At 37.6% G+C, this 23,926-nt stretch overlaps 2 protein-coding genes across 2 annotated transcripts in view; one reads left to right on the top strand and one right to left on the bottom strand.

Moving 5' to 3' along the window:
- The window catches only part of DYRK4 (dual specificity tyrosine phosphorylation regulated kinase 4), a 42,041-nt gene extending 39,654 nt beyond the window's left edge, over nucleotides 1-2,387 (top strand). The window contains exons 13-14 of the mRNA XM_033117868.1: nucleotides 1,041-1,216; nucleotides 1,925-2,387. Of these exons, the coding sequence (XP_032973759.1) occupies nucleotides 1,041-1,216; nucleotides 1,925-2,172 (424 nt within the window). The 3' untranslated portion in view covers nucleotides 2,173-2,387. The remainder of the gene's footprint in view (nucleotides 1-1,040; nucleotides 1,217-1,924) is intronic.
- A 2,260-nt stretch (nucleotides 2,388-4,647) lies between these two features.
- Nucleotides 4,648-23,787, bottom strand: AKAP3 (A-kinase anchoring protein 3). Its single transcript, XM_033116121.1, has 4 exons — nucleotides 23,712-23,787; nucleotides 21,301-21,396; nucleotides 12,094-14,400; nucleotides 4,648-4,803 (listed from the first exon to the last, which is right to left on the bottom strand). Exons 2-4 carry the CDS (start codon nucleotides 21,394-21,396, stop codon nucleotides 4,648-4,650), a joined length of 2,559 nt encoding a protein of 852 aa, XP_032972012.1. The 5' UTR covers nucleotides 23,712-23,787.
- Between the last annotated feature and the right edge of the window lie 139 nt (nucleotides 23,788-23,926).

The following is a 23,926-nucleotide window of genomic DNA, read 5'->3' as shown; positions in this document are numbered from 1 at the left end:
ACTCAAGTTTTAAGCCAAATTTAACAGGGGTAAATGTCAAGTCCTAGCTAGGTTTTATAGACTAACCCTAGAAGTTCAAGAAAGGGCAGATGTGGCTTAACAGCAGTTCATTTGACAAAGAGCAGGGAGCTTGAGTTGTTTACGACCTTGATGAGTCTAAAATACTAATGCCACCTACCTTCAGTTAGCCGCTGCTCCCAACATGATGGCACCAGTAAGACCACAGCTGAAATTTCCTGTCTGGGAAGGTGGCAACCGTGTCATATGATCAATAGTTAGTAATAACGTAAATGTTTTCAGATAGTTGCAGAACTAAGACATAAAAGATGGATTGGTTATCTCAATCTGTATGATGCTACTGGGTAGAATTAGGACCTGGGTCAAAGTTACTAGGGTAAAAGTTCCTGGAAAGTGAATTTTGGCTTAATAAAAATGAAGAACTTTTAAAGACCTGGAGTTTTTAAAAATTGGAATAAGTGGTTCTGTGAATTAGTGCCTTGTCACTAAAATTACTCAAGAATGGCAGGATGATTCCATGTTGGGGGTTTGGTCAAATGTATTTTGCCACTGCATTAGAAGTTAGGCTGGATTATATCCAAATCCCCTTATAATCTTAATATCCTAGTATTCTATAATATTCTTTGTCACATATTTGGAAGCCCAAATTCTGTAGTTTGGGAATTGAAATTAAGCATCTCTTCATTTTGATCTTAGTTTATTGAATTCCAAATCCCATTGGTTAAGATTTTCTATAATATTTCTTGTAAGGGAATTTTGAGGAACTCTAGAAGACTCGGGCTCTAATATATTCCTTGGCATGTCATACAAATTTACTAAAAAGATTATTTCCAAGTACTTTAAAATTATATGTCATAATCTTTGTTCTATGACATCTTTGATTTATAGCATAGCTTAAATGGTCTCTTTAAAAATTAACCATTTTTATAATGACTTATTTAGGTTCTTTATTGGAGTTTTTGAAAACGTTTCTGCATTAAAAAGTAAAACACTAACGTGTGCTGGGCTTTGTTGATATGTAGATGGGAACCTTCTCTGCGCATGACCCCTGCCCAGGCCCTCAAGCATGCGTGGATTCACGAGGCACAGAATCTCAAACCACAGCCCAGACCCCAGATCCTGAGAAAACCCAATTTGTGTTTCTCCTCTGAGACAAGGAAGGACAAGGTTCAAGGGTATCATCTCATGGGTAAAAAAGGTACAGCCCTTCCAATAGCTAGTCCTCTTCTCAATAGTCCAGGGGGGCGGGCATCCCTGGAAGATTGCACATCCATTTCTCTGAGCTCAACCGTGGATAATAATTTTGGGTACACCATTACTGGCGTGCCATTTCTTACTTTTGGGATTTTCCTTTTTCAGGAAAATTGTTTATATCTGGTTTCTCCTCTTTCTTTTGCCCCTTATCATTGGGATTTTTCCATTTTTTTTATCTTATCTTCAATTCCCTTTCTCTTCTTTTCCTTTTCTTTCATTGTGTCCTTTTCTGCAGCCCCATAATTACCTTTTGGATTTTTATTAGATAATGGCATTATGTAAATACCTTTTATATGAAAATAGCCTAGTGATTATGTACATGGTCACAGGTGTCAGGTTGCCTGGAATTAAATTCAGGCCCTATTGTTTACCAGGAGCGGGCCCTTGGGCAATTTACTTACCTCTGTGTGTCTCAGTTTCTCTGTTTATGAAAATGAGAATAATGCCTATTCTCTATGGTTGCAGAGAAAGGATCAAATGAATTAGTATATGTAAAATGCTTAGAATAATGCCTGTCACATAGAATGTACTTTACAAATGAGTTGTTTTTATATCAGTACAACCAGGATTTCCTTGCTAATGGACAGGTAATGGACAGTTAGAATGTAATTCACATTTGAACACTTGTTCCTTTGTCTTCTATCTCCTTCAGCAGAGGTAGTCATCAAAGAAGAGACTCTAGACAAAATAAAAGATGGCTCCACTAAGCAGGTTCAGAATTCAGATGATCAGCAAGGCTCTCTCCAGCAAGTAGCTGAAGTTGTCCAGCTGCCTCATCTAGCAGAAGCTTCCGGAACACCAGAGACTGTTGTTGGGCAAGAGGAGTCCAAGACCTCCACAGGACAACAAAGCAAAAACTCTTCCCCCAAGAACCCAAGCCTTTTACCACCTATTGTGTGACCTCAGCTGAGGGTGTGTCCTGTTCCTTTTCACCAACGATTTGTATTAGAGACTGCACTTATATTGTACAATACTTCCTATTGTTGTTTTTAATGCATAAAGGGTTTGTTTAAAAAAACAACAACTCTATACACATGGCCAGTTGGCATGATTTCTAACTTGAGGGATAGGAGAGGATGTTCTTACATCCACATTCCCTCCTATGCCCTCCACCAGATATAACCATGGGGGTGGGTGTGTGTATGGGGATATTAAATACTCATTGTTATAGCATCACTAATAGAACTCTAAATACATTTTTCTTTTTGCCCAAACAGCTAACCTATATTAGTCAGGATTATTGTTTGAAAATGACAGAAGCTGAATTCAAACTAGTTTAAACAACAGAGGACGTTTGTTGGTTTATATAATTGGGGATCAGGAAGGATAAGTGTAGTTTCAGGCACAGCAGGATCGAGGAATTCAAACAAGGTCTTAGGACTCAAACTTCCTCTCCACCTCAGCCTTGCTTCTTTTTATGGTTAACTTCATTCTGAAGACAGGCTGTGCCCAGAAGTTAAGATGACCACTCTCATTCAGTCAAGATATGTGGTCTTCATTGCTGGCAGAAAAGTCTCAGAAATGACTGGACTTAAGCCAATCACTATGTCTGAAATATTAGGATCTTCTGATTGGCTAGCCTGGGTCACATGCCTATGCTGAGATGGTGGTGGTGGTAGCACCATGACTGATGCTTCTCTAGGGCCCCACAACAGGACGTGTTCATTCATCCACCACTCCCAAAGTCTAATCAAGTCCATTTACTTTGTTGCCTTTCTAGTCCTTATCTAATACATACATAACCTCTATGGTTGTAATTATAGTACAGATAAGATGTTACAAAAATCTTTAGATTATAACATCATAAACAAGGTGGAAAATATACCTGGCTTCATAGTTTTCATTTTAATCACTGTGTAACATTCTACGGAAAGAGACACCAGGTAATTGAAGCTATGGGTTTAGATGAGATCACCCAGGAAAGATGATACAGAATAAGAATAGCAGAGGGTCAAGAAAAAGTTCTAGGGGGCCAGCCCGGTGGCTCAGGCGGTTAGAGCTCCATGCTCCTAACTCCGAAGGCTGCCGGTTCGATTCCCACATGGGCCAGTGGGCTCTCAACCACAAGGTTGCCAGTTCGATTCCTCGACTCCCTCAAGGGATGGTGGGCTCCGCCCCCTGCAACTAAGATTGAACACGGCACCTTGAGCTGAGCTGCCGCTGAGCTCCCAGATGGCTCAGTTGGTTGAAGCGCGTCCTCTCAACCACAAGGTTGCTGGTTCGACTCCTGCAAGGGATGGTGGGCTCTGCCCCCTGCAACTAGAAAACGGCAACTGGACCTGGAGCTGAGCTGCGCCCTCCACAACTAAGACTGAAAGGACAACAACTTGAAGCTGAACGGCACCCTCCACAACTAAGATTGAAAGGACAACAACTTGACTTGGAAAAAAGGCCTGGAAGTACACACTGTTCCCCAATAAAGTCCTGTTCCCCTTCACCAATAAAATCTTAAAAAAAAAAAAAAGAAGAAAAAAAAAGAAAAAGTTCTAGGAAAAATACATAGATGTAAGGGATTGACAAAGTTGAGTCCCCATAGGAAAATTAGAAACCAGAGGAGGAGAAACTTTCCAGAAAGAAGGATCAAGAACATACAATTCCATAGAAAGGTCAGGAAAAGAACAGAAAATCCTTCTTAAATGGGGTGAAATGGACATATTAAGTCAGAGAAGTGTCATCACAGCTAACTTGTCCCAGGTCCTATAGCCAGAGAGGTACAGAAATGGCAATAGAACTCAGGTCTTCTGGAGCTTTTTTTATACCAGCTCTCTTCAACCATGGATAAAGTTGAGGTGAACAGTTTTGTCCTCGAAGCCAAATCCTTAATATCATAATTAGAATGACTTGGGTTGGATGTTAGAAAATATTTCCCAATTCACATGGATATTACATGTCTGAACGTATTTCAGACATAAGAGGCTAACATGAGTTGATAAATTATGGCTTCTTATATTAGGGAACACTAAATTAAAGCAGAGGAGCTGCAAGTCATGGCACAGATGAGGGATACACAGTGAACGGGCCGACTGACTTTTGGCAGGACCTCTTAGCCTAGCATTATTTTTCTTCTGCTATCTGATTATTTTTTTCATTCCTGAGATTTTTTTCCCCTTATTATTCTATTAGATCTCAAGGAAACCACACACCTGGAGCCCTTTAATTGCATGTGTTTTTTAAAATTTTATGTCCTTGCTCGCATGGAGAAGAAAATCTGCAAAATCCAGTGACTAGCATAAGATGACGTTTTTGCTGGGAGTGGGATGAAGATAATGTTAGCACTCTGTGAGGATATGGAGAGGGCGGCTGTGGAAGTGAGAAGGGAAGGGCACCAGGGCTCGGCCCACTGCTGGAACCGGGAACGCAGCGGGTGGGCGCCCATCACAGGTTCACCATCAGCCAGTCCAGCAGCTGCAGTCGTGTAACATTTCCCACCGCCTCATCCAGCTGTCGCTCCTTCTCATAGCGCAGCACTGACTGGAGAACCTCACCTACGCTGCGTCCTTTGTCCACAGCAGCAGCTGAGAGCTGGAGTAGCTGTGGAAAGGAAAGAAAACAGTAATAGAGAGGTAGAACATCCCCTAGCACCCCATAGCTGCCCAGGCTAGAACAAAGAGCACAGTTAGACTTTGAGAAACTTTTGCAGAAGGGACTCAAATTAGATGTTGGGAAGACTTCCTTATTGTAAAGTTTGCTGGCCTGTTTGACAGAAGAAAGTTGATTATATCACCCTTAGTTTAAACAAGAGATGTTAAGATCCATCTGTCCATGACATGGAAAATATAATTTCCCCCTAAGACTAAAATTCTTCCTGTTTCTAGTAGGTGTTTGGTCAGTGGTGTTCTTGCTCTCTAAGAATTCTAATGTTCTTAACTTCACTGTAATATCACAGAACAGTCCCCCATCATTGTCCCAAAACCAACAAGAGCAGGAAAGAAATGTGTCAAAGAACAAATGTGGCTGCTGTCCCATGCCCCATAGACCAGAAACCCCTAGAATGTTAAAACAGGAATGCAGTTCAAAGATTCATTCAATACTTATTCATCTGGAATCCTAGCAGCAACAGACTGAAATAACCCAATTTTTATTTTGTGCATCCTGCACCTGACTCTATGATAAAAAGTCAAAGGGCAAATAAACAGGCCAAATATCAGGAGCTTTTTCAGAAGGGGAAATTTTCATGTGAGAAACTGAAGTATATACAAATACTGTTGAAACAAATAGAAAGACCAAAAGTCTTGGCAAAAAGAAGATATAAAACCAAATGGAAATTTTAGAACTGAAAAAAAAAAAAACCACCCAAAATGAAAACTTATTGAAGGGACAGAATGGAGATATAAAAGTAAGCCACAGTGGCTGCACCAATCTGCAATCCCACTATGGAAAACAGTATGGAGGTATCTCAAAAATCTGAAAATGGAACTACCCTATGATCCAGTAATTCCACTCCTAGGTATCTATCCGGAGAAATCCAAAACTCCAATTCAAAAATCTTTATGCACTCCTATGTTTATTGCAGCACTATACACAATAGCTAAGACATGGAAACAACCAAAATGCCCATCGGTAGATGACTGGATTAAGAAACTGTGGTACATTTATACAATGGAGTATTACGCAGCTATAAAGAAGAAAGAAATCTTACCATTTGCAACAACATGGATGGACCTAGAGAACATTATGTTAAGTGAAATAAGTCAGACAGAGAAAGATAAGTACCATATGATCTCACTTATTTGTGGAATCTAAAGAAAAGAATAAGTGAATAAACTAATCAGAAACAGTTTTGGATACATAGAGGAAAAACTGAGGGTTGCTAGATGGGCGGGAGGGGTGGGAGGTGGGGGGGAGGGTGAGGGGATTGGAGGGCAGTCGGTGACCACACGATGGCCAAGGGGTTTGAAAATTAATCTGGGGAACGTAATTCAGTGGTTACCAGAGGGTAAGGGGGTTGGGGGGTGGGAGATGAGGGTAAGGGGGATCAAATATATGGTGATGGAAGGTGAACTGACTCTGGGTGGTGAACACACAATGTAATTTATAGATGATGTGATACAGAATTGCACACCTGAAATCTATGTAATTTTACTAACAATTGTCACCCCAATAAATTTAAAAAATAAAATTAAAAAAAAAAAAGTAAGCCAGTAAACTTGAAGATAGATCAATAGAAATTGGGCACCCTGCACAATTTCTGCTTGATTAAACTTCTTTCAAAAAAGATTGAAAAAAATAAACAGAGTTCAGGGCCTGTGGGACAATACTAAAAGGTTTTACATTTATGTCATTAGAATCCTAGAGGGAGAGGAAAAAAGAGTTGTGCAGAAAAAAATACTTGAAGAAATAATGGAAGAAAGCTTCTCCAATTTCCCAAAAGATATAACTGACAAATTTAATAAGCTCAGTGAACATAAAATAAGATAAACCCAAAGAAATTTACTTTAAGACATGGCATAATCAAACTGCTTAAAACTAAAGGAAAATAAAAAAATATCAAAAACAGCCGGAGAAAAATTATTATTTTTAGGGGAATAACAATTTGAATGACAACAGATTTCTCATCAGAAACCACAGAGGCCAGAAAGAAATGGCACAATATTTTGCAAGCACGAAAAGAAAATAATTGTCAAACCAGAATTCTATATCCAGCAAAAATACACTTCAGGAATAAAGATCAGATGAAAATTTCAGATTAAAGAAAATTAAGAGAATTTATTGCCAGAAAATGTGTTCTAGTTGTTCAGACAAAAGGAAAATACTATCAGAAGGAAATTGGGAACATTAGGAATAAATGAAAACCTACAGAAACAGTAAAAAACCTCAGTATAAATAATAAACTGTTCTTCTCAGTTCTTTAAAATGTTTTATTATTGAATCCAAAAATAACATTGTCTAAGAATTTTTTTCAATGTATGTAGATTAAATATATGAAATAACTACAACATAAGAGGGAGGTGTAAAGGGGCCTAAATGGTAATAAGATTTCTATGTTCTAGTTTAAGTGGCAACTATTTATTCTACATAGTCTCTTTACAAAGTGAAGTATGCATATTGTAATCCCTAGAGAAATCATTAAAATAAACTACGCGAAGAGATATAGTAAAAAACACAACAGATAAATTAAAATGGAATACTAAAAAATATTTAATCCAAAAGATGGCAAGAGAAAAACAGGAAGGAAAAATAGAACAAACAGCACTAATATTAAAATAGTAGACATAAATCCCAACATATCAATAATTAGCCTAAACGTAAATGGTCTAAAAACACCAACTGTCAGAATGGATATAAAAATAACACCAAAAAACAAAACATGATCCAACTACATGCTGCCTTCAAAAAACCACTTCAAATAATATAGGTAGGTTAAAAGTAAAATTATGGAAAAAGATGTACCATGAAAACACCAATCAAAAGAAAGTTTGAACCTCAACATTTATGGTCAATTGATTTTTTTTATAAAGAGGCTTTATACAGGGAAAAATAACTTAAAAGGGCCAAGATATCCATTTATCTTTTCAACAAATGGTGTTGAGACAACTGCACATCCACATGCAAAAGAAAGAATTAGACCCCTACCTCATGTCACACACAAAAATGAACTCAAAGTGGATCACAGACCTAACTGTAAGAGCTGAAATTATCAAACATTTTGAAGAAAACAAAGAAGAAAATCTTCCTAACCTTGGGTTAGGTCAGTGTTTCTCATTCTGGCAGTACTGACCTTATGGCCAGATCATTCTTTGTTGGGGGACTGTCCTGTGCATTGTAGGATGTTTAGCAGCCTCCTTGTGCTCTACCCATTACGCTCCAGTAGCAACCCTTCTCCCAGTTGTGACAACAGTAAACGTCTCCAGACATTACCAAATGTTCCTTGGGGAGTGAAACTGCCTCCAGTTGAGAACCACTGGGTTATGCACAGATTAGATATAACATCAAAAGCACAAGCAATAAAAGAAAAAAACGATGAATTAGATTTCATCATTAAAACTTTTGCTCTTCAAAAGACTCCATTAAATAAAAAGACAAGCCACAGACAAAGAGAAAATATTTGCAAATCACATATTTGACGAAGGACTTGTATCCAGAACATATACAGAATTCTCGCAACTTTATAACAAGAAAACAAACCAAAGTATGAGCAAAAGTTTTGCATAGATTCAACAAAGAATATATATGAATAGCTAATTAACACATAAAAAGATGTTTAACATCCTTAGTCATTCTAATGTATATATATCAAATTAAATCCACAATTAGATACCACAATAATAGCTATAAAAAAACCCCAAAAACAAACAAACAAAAACAATGCTGATGAGGATGTGGAGAAACTGAAACCTATATAAATTGTTGATGGAAATATAAAATGGTACAAATATTTTGGTAAACAGTTTGGCAGTTTTTAAAAATATACTTACCATAAGATGCAGCAATTCCACTCCATGTTACCCAAAAGAAATAAAAACATATGGGCACACAAAGCCTTGTATGTGAATGTTCATAGTAGTATTATTCATGACAGTGAAAAAGTGAAAACAAACGTTCTTTAACTGGTGAATGGATAAACAAAGCCTAGTCCATCCACATAATGACACACTACTCAGCAATAACAGGGAATGAACTACTCATGCATACTACAGCATGGTTAAACTTCCAAAAGACGCTAGTGTGAACAGCCGGATGTAAAAGACTATATATTTTATTGCTCCATTGTATAAAATGTCCAAAAGATAAATCTATGATAGAAATTAGGTTTATGGTTGCCTGAGGCTGGAGGTGGAAATTGGGTAAGATAGCCTAGAAAATTCTGAGATAGAGAAATAAGGAGCCTGTAGCCCAATCAGATATTAAAATATATTAGAGAATGACAGTAATTAAACTGTGTGCTATTCATATAGTATTAAAATGTAAGAATAGTCTAACAATTCAATGAAACAGAACTGAAAGTTCAGAAAAAGAACCAAAGATAGATAGCCATCTGGAAATAATAACAGATTACATTCTTACCTACCTCATATTTTATATAAAAATGAATTAAAAATGGATCAAAGTTTGAATAATTTTTTAAAAAGTATTAGAAGAAAACACGGGAAACTTTTGTTAATATCTTAGAGTGAAGAATGTCTTCCAAAATATGACACAAAATCCAGGAAAAAAATAAAAGAAAAAAAATGTCTTAGATTTGACTATATAAACATTTAAAAAATTCTACTTGGCAAAAACAAAACAAAAAACACCAAAAGACAAATGATTTAAAAATGTACTTAATATCACAAAGGCTTGTGTATATTGTGTATATCTTGTACATAAAACTCCTACAGATCAATAAGAAAGAAACAACCTAATAGAAAAATGTGCAGAGATTATAAACAAACAATTCATCCACGAGAAAGAAAATTCAAATAGCTCTTAAACATATGAAAAGATATTCACTCTCATACCTAATAAGACAAGTGCAAAGTAAAGCAACACTTGAAAAGATCACAAGTTTGGCAATTCACCGTTGATCATCAAGTATGGGAAATCGTTTTTGTAGATGTGCAAATTGGTGCAAGCTCTATGAAAGGCAATTTGGGAATTTATATCAAATACACAACACACATTAGTGGTGATGTTGAAATTCCTTTCCTAAGTATTTAGCATATACAGATACATTGATTCTGTACATACAGCAGCATTGCTTGTAGTAGCAAAATATTGCCAACTGAAATGTCCATACATTGGAGAGTAAATACAGCACCTTCATACAATAAAGTAATATGCAGTCAGTAAAAAGATGTGGCAGCTCTATATGTTGCAGGAGAGAATTTATATATTTTATTGCCATGTGAGACTTAAAAAATAAGATATGTACACATAAGTGCATGCATATGTATTTCTAGAAGGATAAGCAAGTAATTGATCAGAATGTTTTTCTCCAGACAGAGCAACAGGATGGGAGATAAAGATGAGAAAAAAACCTTAATTTTCACTGTACATCCTTTTGTGCTCTTGGATGTTGAACTATACACACATTATCTATTCAAAAATGGATGCAAATTTATTTAAAGGAATTGGGCTCATGGGCATCCCGGTGTTACTGGCTTCAATCACCTGTATCAGTATGAGAATATTTGTATGCATTTATGACATCCCTTTCCAAAACAGTCTCAAATTAGTTTTAGGTAGTTTCTATGAGGTACACTTCATCCAACTAACTGTTCTTAAAAATATACTGATGTTCAATGCAAATCTATGCATCAGTTGAAGTTTGGATTGCTGCTGCCCATTCTTTCCACTCTTTTCCTTTAATAAAATAGATGACTGTCTTTATGTTTACAGTGGGCAAAGATGTATGGGCCTGTGTGTGTTTATTTGTGTGTGTGTAGGAGGAGGACTACAAGTCTCCTGGGCCCATTTTAGACAAGTATATTTTCAGAATTCTAATTCAAAATAATTTTAAACCAGAATGTATTACAGATTTTATATACGGTGGCTTTGACTGAAAAGACAGCTATGGAACAAAAGCCTGTTTTACACATTGTACCAAAGCTATGCTTCCTTGTAGATTTTTTTCTTCAGTCTAAAGCTTTTGTGAATATAGTCCCCTCTGCTAATTGCTATGAACCAAAATAGTTGTCTGCTTTGCAGACTGGAAAACCTGTAACGAGCGAGAACTTGCCAAGGACTCTTAGGGGGATATATGTCGGAATGGAAGTCCACGTTCTGTCCTCTGTCCCAAACTTGAATGTGCATACAAATCACCTGGGGATTTTGCTGAAACGAAGATTGTGAATCAGTAGGCCAGAATCGATCCTGAGATTCTGTGCTTCTAACAAGCTCCCAGCTGATGCCAATGCTTTCGGTTCATAGACCACATTTTGAGTAGCAAGTCTAGGCTTAGTGTAGTCTAATCTGGATGCAATACGATCCTGTGTCTCCCCGGTTATCACACAAGCCAAATAAACCAGTTGCAAGGGGTACTAATGCCAGGTACTAATGCCACTCTTTAAACAGAGAAAGCCCCTTCTTCCACCCTCTCATTTCTATAATGATGAATTATTTTTATAAATAATCCCAGCCTCTTGTGCCACCCCTTACTCCTGAGTTGGTAACCACTATTGTTCCACTTTTCTCAATTAAGACAAAATAATCCAAAGTCCTAAGCAGGTGTGTGTGTGTGTGTGTGTGGGGGGGGTGTATGGTCTCTCTCTCTTAATTCCTGTACCATAGGATGAAGCAGCAATTTGCGTAAGTGTTCACGCTTTCCAGACTCAAAATATCCCTTCAGTGAGCAGTTCCAAGGCCTACATTGAGGGAAGCAAGGATTTAGAAGGCACACTTACCTTTATCAGTAATAACAGGGATTCTCATCTGCCTTATTCTTTAGTCTTAATTCTCAATTGATTTAGATCTTAGGGTGAGGAAAGAGGGGTGCTATTTATGAAATCCCTTCAAATCCCCAACACCTCCTAGACAACCAGCTAAAAGAATAATGGCAGGTTTAAAAAGGTCATTAATGTAGCTCCTTCGCCCCCCTGCCCCCCTCAACCCATCCCTGGGATGCTTCCCAGAAGCCCCTACTCATCCTTTGGGCGATGCTGTCCTATCCAAAATTCAGCCTGAAGCCCAGGCCTTAATCTGGTTCTTTCACCAGCTCTCTTGGAGGTTCCTCATCTGTGCAATCCCACCAATATATGCATTAAAAAAGATCAGATTTGTTTAAAATATATCTCTCCATCTTCAAATTCTACCCTTCTTGTGGCTGTCTTCCCATTCAGAAAGAAAACAGAACTTAAAACCCTAATTAACCATTAATAAATTCCTCTGACTCTGCTTCCTTACCTTCTCCTGGATTCCTTCATCATCACCAGCAAAGTACAAAATCGGGACATTGAGCTCAGAGGCGGCTACCCATTGAAGTACGGCCTGGAGTTGCTTGTCCTGAACCACACCACTTAGGTTGTGATTGCTGACAATCACTGGGGGTGATGTACACTCTTCAGGCAACTGTTCTGATACACCTCTCAATTCATCATGGACAGCTTGATAGGCACTCTGCAAAAGAGCCTCTGCTGTCCCTGTCCCCTTAACTGCTAAACACTCATATAAACCCTCTGGGAAGGTGGAAGTTGTCCTAGTGGCCTCCCCAGACTTATCATCTCCCAGCTCTGTCAAGGGAGAGTCACAGGACTTGGCAATAATGAGACACAACTTCATCACTGAGTCCGTCAGATGTTCTATCATCTCCTTATTCATGTGGCCGTCTAACTGGTTGGCAACCATCTTGGTCAGCCCAGCAAAGGCACCACCAGCCTCATCGCCATCACTTAGCTTGTTGGGGGTGGGGGTTACAGGTCTTTCATACAGGTGGCCGTCTTCTTCCTTAACTGGCGGTTCTGGCACCTTGCATTCAGAGCTACGGTCACGCTTGAAAATGGTCTCACTAAGTAAATTCCGGATAAAGTTGAAGAAAATGCCCTTTAGATCCTTCTTTTCTTCTTCTTCTTGGTTATCTCCCATATGAGGAGACTTAACGTTGGTCTCATCAGGAACTACAGGGAACTTTTTGGCAGGAAAGTTGGTGTCGCTTGCAGCTTCAAGGAAGCTCTGTGCATCCATGCTTCCTCCCTGGGCCAGGTGGTACTGAATCAAAAGTAAGGCAGATACAATCAGGTCCTTGGCCCAGGAATCACACATAAAATTCTCAGGATTCTCTGGGTGAGGCATAGGGGGGTTGAATTTGCAAGTATCCAAAGGAAATCCCAGGGGAATGTCTGGTGCAGGATTATATTGTTTGTTGGAATCTGCAAATGCTGCATGCTGGAAATCTGGAGATTTTCCTTCTTTATTCTGAGTTTTATGCCACAAGCTCAGTCCCTCTTTGATAATGTGTTCACCCAAAGTTTCGGCACAAGTCTTCTCTGGTTTGCACGGAGGACAGTACACTTTTTCCCTCAATTTACCTTCAGATTTCATCGTTGCAAAGTTTACATTTTGGTTTTTAGGGTTACCCATTCCTTTCATGGACAAAAGGGAATAACTTTCAGACTTGTCCTTGGTTTTCCTGATATACTCAGGAGGTTTCTTGGCAAACATCACAGTGTATAGCTTATTCAGCATGGCATCCATGATATCTGCGGCCTTCTGGCTTCCATGACAGAATAAACTTCTTTTCACAGCCGAGACAAAGTCTGTATCAGTCATGAGGCTCCCTGTGACATTGTGAAGGTTCTTCATGAAGGAGTCAATGAGATCTGAGACCACGTCTTTCGCATGCTTGATCAGTACCTTCTTCAGCAGGATGGTGGCAATGGTTGTATCCTTCACTTGGATCCTTAGTGTGTTCATGATGGAGACCATCATATCAGATACCACACTGTTGGCATAGGTCATGATTCCTTGACTAACAGAAGCTGTAAAGTCATCAGGCCTTTCTTGCCCTCTGAACATCTTTCTCTCCCCAGGGAAGGACCTTCCACCCTCTTTGGCATCAACTGCATTATGAGATTCAAACTCTTCCTTATAGAAGAAAGATTTCTTAGAAGCAGGCTTGTCAGCTGGACCGTTGCTCTCTTTACTGTTCTCCTTGATCTTCAAAGTAGTCTTGTATCTCAAATTTGGGGGACTCTGGAACAATCCCAAGGCTCTGTCACCAGAGCCAGGAATCTTATCCGAGGTAGTGGCTTTGGAACATGCAGAGACAGTCTTGTTCACCAGCTCTGATGCCACTTTACTCAGGCTTTTGTTGGGTTCATCTCCTATGTACAATGACTGATGGATACATTTGTTTTCAGAGCCATTGATCTTCTCGTTGATCTCTTTGCGGGCCATGGCTATGACTAGATTTGTGAGGCGGTTAGCATAGAAGGAAATTTCATCTACTGAACTCTTATTGCCAAGTTGGGCCCTGGGGCCCTGGAGAGGGTTCTCTCTGTGAGTTATCTCAAAATGCAATCTCCCTGGACTGTCCTTGTTGGTGGTATTGTAATAGTCCACAAAGAAACCCTTGCATGGATCTCCTGTGTCGGTCATTTCCCCACCAAATGATGATTCTCCGGGCTTAAACCTAACATCTTGGAACCCTGCTGTACTTCTTTCCAGGTCTTTGCGGAGCCAGCTGAGCACTCTGACAGGATCAGTTGAGGCTTCCTTAAAAATAGACAAGGATTCATCCGACTGTAACAAAGTAAACATATGGGATATTCAGGACAACTCAAAGATCACTTACAAAAACGATCACCCTGCTCAAACCTGAACTTGCTCAAACCATCACAATAAAAATAAGAAACATTTACTTGCTTACTATGGATCAGGCACTGTTCCAAGTATTTTAAGACTATTATCTCATTTTATATTGCTCTCATAGTAAACTTAAATGTTAGCTCTCTTATTATCCATATTTTACAGAAGAGGAAATTGAAGAACTGAGAGATTTAGTTACTTATCTGAAGTTATACAGCTAATCATTGAGGAAGCTGGAATTCCACCCCAGGCGGTCTGACTCCAGAGCCCATGCTCTCGGCCACTTCACTAGATTGCATCTAACAACATATATCCTTGAGATCTGACAGTCATCAGCTACCCAGACGAGTTAGCATTTGAACTGAATCAATTTTTTTTTGTATTAACTACTATTTTCTATGGTTTATCTGTTTTTATTTACGTCTCTTATTACGAAAGTTTTCAAAAAATTAGAAAAGTCAAGGAAAATTGTGCACAATTAATTACTTTGCCCGGATGCACAAGCACAATCTGGATATGCTAAATGGCTTCCAATGGACTATTTAACATCACTTGAGCTAACAATCTGATTTATAACTGAGGAGCTACTATCTGGATAATTTATTAGTCTTTTTAAGTGAATGTAGATTCTTTAACGGACACTAGCTGTGACAAGCACCGGCACACACGTACATATTTACATTTTGTAATCCATAATTTTCACTTGAACATAGGCCAAAATAAGAATGTACGTGAAATTATCCAATTTACCATCAAATGTAAAGGATCATTGTATTTATTGGAGCTATGTCTTCTGGAAATGACCAGAAGTATTGCCCATCTTTGAAGAATAATTTGGTATTCTAATTACCAAGCATCATAGAGTTACTAGCTACTATTTGTTAAATACTTATGTTAGCCAGGTACTATGCTAAGTGGTTTACACACATTATTTCATTTAATCCTCATACACACCCTGTAAGCTAGGTATTACTCTTCCAGTTTCACAGGTGGGAAAACTGAGGCTTAGAGAAGTTAAATAAATCCACTAGCATCTCACAGCTACTACTTGATGGGAGTTAGTATTCAAATCCAGTTCCTACTCTCAATCTGGTGCTCTCTACCCACTGCCAAGTCTTGTGACTTGGAGAGAAGAGAAGAGCAGTTGTACCAGTCCTGTACCAGTCTTCTACAGGGCTGGTTTAAACTGCTTGTTGGCCATCGTGCTTGGTTCAAAGTCCTCTTAATGGTTCTAATTTGAACAATAGCCACTATAGGGAAATTTTATGCTTCAGTGGAAAACAGTGCATAATTTATAGCACACCCTTCCACACTTTGGAGCTATTTGACAACTCTGATAGCAATGCAATATAATACTTGTCTTTTCACACATTAATTCTGACCAGGGAAGGTTTGACTGACTTCCTCTCACACTGTGGAAAAGGTGCTTCCATTTGCACATTCACTTCAATATTCCTGATCTATATGTGTCTTTTTTTTCTTTAATTCTCCTTTGAACCACACCAGTTCCTTGTTAACGAGTTAAATATAATCTTTAATGTGAGTTTATTTTTACACATATATGTATGACAGTCATTATTTCATTCTTCTCTGAAAATGGTCTTTTAACAGTTTTGGAAGTCTTTGCTAAGATGTCCAACAGATTCACCTAACAGAGGTAAATATCACCATGAGAGCAAGATACCAGGTGCATCTTGGCCCCCACAGGTGAATCCAAAGCGGCAATAGAATTATGCAGGTGTTCTGTGTTTCTAGTTTTACTTTTCCTTTCTACTAAATTTGCTTTTGGTTTTCACTTTGGTTTTTTTATGGTCGATAATCATTGGTGTCAGCAATGATTGAGAACTTTGTTTTACTGTTTGACCATTTTGTGATTCTTTAGTGAATTTTGGTTTATAGAGCTCTAGTCTCTGTTGGGTGAGACAAAACAAATCTGTTTGGCTAGTGTTTTTCGCCCATCATAAGCTCAAATCAATAATTTTGTGCCCACCTGGAAGGAGAAGAGCCTTTGATCTCTGTACAGGTGAGTTTTGTGTTTCTGTTTTAACTTTTGACATATGGCTTAAAGTTTATTATTATTATTATTTTTAATTGAGATATAATTGACATATAACACTGTATTAGTTTCAGGTGTACAATATAATGATTCAATATTTGTATATATTGTGAAATTATCACCAAAATAAGTCTAGTTAACATCCATCACCACACATAGTTCAAATTATTTTTTCTTATGATGAGAACTTTCAAGATCTATTCTCCTAGCAACTTTCAGATATACAATATAGTATTATTAACTATAGTCACTATGCTGTGCATTACATCCCCATGACTTAGTTATTTTACAAATGGAAATTTGCACCTTTTGACCACCATCACCCATTTCACCCAACCCCCACTACTGGCAACCCCCAATCTGTTTTCTGTATGTATGAGTTCTTTTTTCTCTTTAGATTCCACATATAAGTGAAATCATATGGTATTTGTTTTTCTCTGTCTGACTTATCTCACCTAGCATAATGCCCTCAAAGTCCACCCACGTTGTAAATGGCAAGATTTCCTCCTGTTTTATGAATGAATAATGTTCGAATAATAGTATTCTTATAGAACCTAACTCAGAAATATTTTAGGAACTTAAGTTCACATAAGTTATGTAAATCTTTATTAAGTTAGATTAGTTAGATAAGTCTAAGTTGGGTAAACAAGATTAGTTTAATAATTTTAGTTTAATAAAAACAGCTATGTCTATTCTGATTTGTCAGTGTTAAGTATGATACAAATGTGTATTTTTATTTTACTTTGATATGTTCTTCACAGACTTATACAGGTTATACAGATCCAATAAGGTAGTATTACTTCTACTTAATGTTTGATATCATGAAACATATAAATTTGTGTTTAATCAAATTGAATAGTTATTCTGACAGACTATTTCAAGTTACGTTTTATAGTATGCCAGATTTATGATAAATTTCCAACATCTTTATGTAACTTAAAATAGTGAACTGGTATTAAATTAATGGATATTCACGGGATACTTAGATAATTTCTAAGTAAAGCAGAATACTGAAATATTGATAACTAAGTATAGTTTATATGATTTTGCTTCTCATTTTTTATACTATAGAAATGTTATATCTTTGGGTCTGTTAATGAATGTGTTCATTTTTGTCACTTAGGTTGTATAAGGGATGTGGCTGTAGAAGTTGTCTTATGTGTATTCATGAATTCTGCTAGTCTGTACTTTAGCTAATTTGTTAACAATTACATACCTCTCCTTCCCCAGTGTTCTTTGTGAAATATAAAGAATAGAAAATATTTTGATAAAAAGTTATGATTAATACAAGTGGTTGAGACTATATTTAGGAACAATAGCATCAGAGAAATCCTATGGTGTATATGCTTGTTTTTCTAGGGACTGCAGGTAAAACCTGGTGGAGAGAGTTTCCTAGTCTCAGGATAGCAAATAATGGAGGTCTTTAAAAATCCAATCTGAGATTCCTTATAAAAACTTCCAGTAAACTTAAAGTCCTATCTGGTTGCTGCACCTATGTAAATAATCAGACCAAGTCTGATAATACACTAGTCTTACTTTGTGTCAAAAGTTATCTTTTTTTTTTTTTAAATGAAAATGAAGGCAACTGTAGAGGAAAATTAGTGATTCAATAGAAAACTATGCATAGTCTAGACACAAAGCATTATCTATAGCCTTTCCCATAAACTGTTTCTGATTCAATGGGAGCTATTTTACCTCTGTGTAAGCTTAGATAGTTGATAGCAATGCAAAATAATTCTACGTCTATAGACATGTAAATTTTGTTCGGTAGAGATTCAGCTGACATCCTTTCTCTAATGTGGAAGAGGGCAGTTTTGCCTCTATTTGCACATTCATTTCAATATTGCTGATCTATAGCTTCTTTTTTTAATTCTCCTTTGAACTAGTTGTAACATCTCACCAATTTCCTCATTAATGAATTAAATAAAATCTTTAACATGTATGCATTTATTTTCATTTATTTATTTATTTATTATTATTATTATCTTTTTTTTTTTTTTTTTAAGGAGGGCGCAGCTCACAGTGGCCCATGTGGGGATCGAACCGGCAAAGGTGGTGTTATTAGCACCACGTTCTAACCAATTGAGCTAACAGCCACCCTGATAATTGCTTTTTCAATCTACCGGTATATAATTCTTTTTTTAAAATAAATTTTATTGGGGAATATTGGAGAACCGTGTGTTTCTCCAGGGCCTATCAGCTTCATTCAGGTCATTGTCCTTCAATCTAGTTGTGGAGGGTGCAGCTCAGCTCCAAGTCCAGTGGCTATTTTCAATCTTTAGTTGCAGGGGGCGCAGCCCACCCTCCCATGAGGGTTCCGGCAACCTTAGTGTTAAGAGCTCCGGCTGTAACCACCTGAGCCATCCGGCTGCCCCTCCTCCGGACACTCAGCGGCAGCTCGTTGTCTTCCATCTAGTTCTGGAGGGCCCAGCTCACCGGCCCATGTGGGAATCGAACCGGTAACCCTATTGTTCAGAGCCTGCACTCTAACCAACTGAGCCACCCGGCATCCCCTAACATGTATTCATTTTGCATTTGATTGGGAATCTTTATTTGATCCGTTTTTGAACATTATCCCTTAATCGTACCTACTTATTTACAGATAAGCACACTGTCTGCATATGGGCGTGCTTCCATAATTGGGCTAACATGTACAGGTATGTCTTAGTATAATGCAGATGTGGGGTTTATTCTTATATCCTTTTCAATTCTTTTCACAGAACATTAAAAAACCCCAACAAACCTACAGCATAGCAGAGAGCTTTATGATGGAGTCTAAAGAGTTGTGTTAGCTTGCTGTGTTTATAGTTTTTATTGTCTATGTTTTTTAAACCTAAAATGTGTGCACACTAGGTCCATTATTCCATTCGATCCAGAAGAATTTTGCAAAAAATAAAAATAAAAAAGTGGATGGTGGAGCCATAGTGACTGACTGAAAGTTTAACCACATTTTTTTTTCTATCAATGCAGTCTACAATCAAACATCCATCTCTTCCAAACCCCTCTGCCCTCTTGCAAACTTTAACTCTTCCTCTTCTTATACAGTAAGATCCTGAGCAGTTGGGGAAGGTGGATGTCAAATTATTTCTGAGCCTATCTTAATTAAGGCCAGAGAAAATTTTCATGTCATGACAGAGAATACGAAAAGGGCTAAGGGGCTTCATTTTCTCTTCTCAGTCGTCTTCCCCTTCAGTAGCTTAGTGTTAAGTCAACATACACACCTCCCATCCTATTCTTCTTCACCTCTATCTAGCTCAATTAAACGTACTTTATAAAAATTTCCCTGACCCCCTCCCACTTTGAAATGATCTGTTCTTTAAACACCTATAGCAATTATTATCCAGAAAATCCATTTGACAAATGATCACAGATTTCTTACAATTCGTGTCCATCAGTTATTCAGAGCTTTTAAATTATATTTTCACCGGTATAGTTTTTATTTTGCCAAATGAATGGTAAGGTCTATGAGAGCAGAGATTGTTGTGTTTTTTTTTTTTTAATTTCCCAGAGTGCTTCTTACTTAGTGAAAAATGAAGAAATTTTTGTTATTTTAATATTGAAACTTATCTGTCTTTTGTTTTTCTAAATGAAAGGGCAGAGGTAAATAAAAGGTCTAGTAGGAGCTGTTTTGGTTGGCATTTACTCTACAGTAATTGGATATTTATTATTATGTGTCTTAATGTCTTACATAGATTCATTAATGTTTTATCTCTTAGGCTAGATAGACCAGATCGATTTTAGACAAACAGAAGACGGGTCATGTAACATTACATGCAAGTAAGTGTTTGATAACTGTTAATACTAAGGATGAGGATTACAATAGTGATTGAGATCCTTAACGGGAGAGAATTCTAAGACTCAGTACAGTGTCTGTATCAGTTATCCATCATTGTCTCTCAATTGTCAATCCAGCCTTCTTTATCTGGCTTTATGACACTGGAACTGGATCTGTTAAACATTTCTCTTTTGGCAGCTGGCTTTGTTAATAGAAGCACTGAAGGGAAAGGGTTTCCCTCTGGACCACCTGCACCCTCTGGAAAGTGTCTCTGGCACCAACAGGTTGCGTGTATCGGTGGCAGCCACACTTCTCCAAAGAGATCTGAAGCAGACTTGGTAGGGGAAGAGAGAGCTCAGTTTCTTAGTTTCTTAGTTTCTTCCTTGTTCACTGTCTCTCTCAGCCTAAGGGTAGCAGCTGCTTTTTGCATTTGCTAATTCTGGAACTCTTACAGTTCTCTTTTATAGCTTTTTTAGTTAACTACCTTTAATAAACAGTATTTTAATATTAAATTACTGGTGTGCTTTCCATCTTCTGACTGGACCCTGACTTATACTGCCAGATACTAAGTAAGCATTTAAAAATTGTTCTTTGAACAATGAAGGCAGAATGACAGTTTATAATTCTGAGAATTTTGAGGCAGCTTACATTTCAGAAAATATTCTTTTATGAACTTTGAAGACATTTCTTCTATTTGAAATCCAATCCCCTTCCGTTTGAAAATTAAACAAAATTTTATAACTCTAATACACAGTTTTTTCATTAATTATAGCATATTTCTCCTACTAGATAATGTATTATAAGAACTTTCCCAAAAATTAAAGATGGGGATTTTTTGTTCTAGAGGAGTTCATTTTTCTCCCCAAGAAATAAATCTTCAAAAATAAGAGGTGGGTGGTGGTGGAGAGAATTAGGCTACTCTTAATGGCACGCCACATATTCCTAACCCAGTTTTCGTAAGGAGGTTAACATTTACCATTTTCCAGTCCTGGGGTTGGGTGTCTCCGGGTGAATAGATATCAACTTTGCATACCCCATTTTGGCTTTGTAACCAGTCAACCCTTTCTGACATCTGGAAGTAGGAAAAAAAAAGAAAGAAAGAAATGGTCATCAAAAGGGCAAATTGTATGAAAGTAAGGAGAAATAAGGTAAATGGCTTACGTGTGGAAAATAGGAGCAATGCTTTCATAGAGACCTGTCCCAAGAGCTACTTCAACCCGACTTAACTCTGGATGTCTTCATCCTCAGCTCTCAACTGCAGGAAGATCTCTTAGACATATGTATCTCTTGTGCTAAGGCCAGTGCCTGCTATGTGCTAGAGGTGCTTAATACAGATTTATTTATGAAAGTACCTACGCAGCTACGTCCTTCTCTTTGTGTCATTGCTTGACAGCCCTTCCACATCTTGGACTTTCAGTAGACACTCAAAACTCAATGTGATTAAAATAGAATTATTTATTTCTCCCTTGCCTGTTCTTACTGCACCAACTTATTTTTTAAAGTAATATATGATTTATTTTTAAATTATTTCTGGAGCACTAACTTACTTATATTAGCAGTAATTCTAGTAGCTTTTTTTTTTTTTTTTAAGACCAATCCCTCTTCTAATTAGCCAAGTATCCTAGGGGAATTTTCAGTCTCCATGATTCAGCCAAACTGAATGCCAGAAGAGGGATGTCATGGGCACCATCCAATGGGCCTTTATTTACGGAGGCAGTAATACCCTTGCTGATGTTGATTCTTTCATAACCCTCCCAACTTTTCTCTATTCCCCAATCTCTGTAATGGTACCGCCATCAACCCAGTCTCCCAAGCCAGAAAGCTGATATTCCTTTCAGTTGTCTTCTTCCACCCCAAGCTTCTCTTTAGCTGCTACTACTACTCCTTATTTGTAGCCATTTTTCCTTGAAAGAATTGTGTATACTTGCTGCTTTCATTGCCTCCCCTTATTCCACACCCCTTATTCCATATATACTCCTTGGCCTTTGGCCTTTGGCCTTAGTCTCATCCACTTCCACCACATGTTATTTGACGGTCCTTGGGGACATGGCGAATTATCATGTTTGCCCACTGACGATCTACAAGTATGAGAAGCTCCTCTTTGTCCTGTTTTCCTGTGCCAGACTTCCATCACCAGGCGTCCACACTTTATAATAACAGTTTCCCTTCCTTCATTATAAATGTTGCTTCGATCTATGCTTCTCAATGAACAAGGTAGAATAAGATGGTCACCTTTTCCTCCCCAATGTTTAAAATTCCGTTATAATAAAGTCCAAAAGCTTATCCTATTTTTTTTATAGTGACATGTTTTACAAAGAATTACTTGAAATAAGTGAAGCATTAATGGGGATTGAATATCTGGTTAATTGTAAATATCTGTTTTAAAGGACTTTAGGCTGTGCTGGGAGTAGGCATCATCCTTCAAAATAAAACCAGCACAAATCAAACAGATTATACAGATTTACGTGGATTCATTAATCTTGTTATACAGAATATTTCAGGTAATTATTAAAAATAAAATACCAGATCTTGGAAGATCTACTTGCTCTTTGCTCCTACAGGATTTGTACCCCAATCACTGACTCAGATTACTGAGTCAACAAAACAAGTTTCTTTTACTCTTCTTGACACAGGATTTGCACCTGTTTTAACACCCCAATCACTGACTTAGATTCCTGAGTCAGTGAAACAAGCTTCTTCTACTCTGCCTGACACTGTAATAACTGATTCCTTGAGTCAGCAATGGGTTCACCACCCTGATTAGAATCATGCAGAAAACTGTTTAAAAATACTAAATCAGAGATACCATCCCCCGGAGAATCATTTCAATTTTTTTGAGTGTGGGGAAACTTAGGCATTGGATTTCTAAAAAGCTCCGTGGGGGATTCTAACATACATCCAGAATTGAGAATCTTCGGGCCTGGACTTATCTGGAGAGTGCCTCCCTGAGAAAGTCGGGCCAGCTCCAGAAACATAATTTATTCTTTTCTTTAAAAATTTTCACTGAGATTTCATAACCTTCTTTCGTATCTCATTTTAACGTGATTTTTAAAACCCTAAGAAGGAAGCTGTTAATGTCTATGAAGTTAAACCCGGTATTGTTTCTTAGTAGCTCACTATTAAATATAAGTATTCTTATGCTTGAATCAATACCATGAAGAAAGGAATGGATGGTGTACTATTACTTGGCCAAAGAATGAGAAGACTGGGAAATGGGCTGTCCTGGACTGTTGACCGTGCAAGTCTCTTAACTGCTCTTTATATGCATTACTTCTAATATAAAATGGCAAAATCAATAGGATCCACTGACTTATTTACGCTATATAACAATTAAAAAGCAAGGATGAAAATTAAGTAGGAAAGTAAGGAAATTATGTGATCACTTACTCTTACTGAGGATGGGTTCTGAAATCTGAGGAAAGTTCTCGATTAATCTGTTGTTGTCTTCACTATCCCTAAATTCACCTACCCCTCCTGCCATGTACTATAAGGAATCTGCAAGAGAAAGACACAAATACAAATGACCGGTTTTACATATGAACCCTATTGCTCTTATTTCCAAATAACGATTTTGGTTTATTTCATATTTTTCACATGTAGTA

Source organism: Rhinolophus ferrumequinum, chromosome 10, assembly GCF_004115265.2.
Source record: "Rhinolophus ferrumequinum isolate MPI-CBG mRhiFer1 chromosome 10, mRhiFer1_v1.p, whole genome shotgun sequence".
Taxonomy (NCBI): domain Eukaryota; kingdom Metazoa; phylum Chordata; class Mammalia; order Chiroptera; family Rhinolophidae; genus Rhinolophus; species Rhinolophus ferrumequinum.
The sequence above is the reverse complement of the archived record's forward strand: the minus strand, read 5'-3'. Positions and strand labels throughout refer to the sequence as shown.

Coding starts and splice junctions, on each gene's coding strand:
- AKAP3 (XM_033116121.1), bottom strand. CDS start 21,396: ATGTCAGAAAGGGTTGACTGGTTACAAAGCCAAAATGGGGTATGCAAA. Junction 14,401..21,300: donor AACCCCAGGACTGGAAAATG/GTAAATGTTAAC, acceptor TCTATTTTTAAG/GAAGCCTCAACTGATCCTGT. Junction 4,804..12,093: donor ATGAAGGAATCCAGGAGAAG/GTAAGGAAGCAG, acceptor TCCTTTCCACAG/CTACTCCAGCTCTCAGCTGC.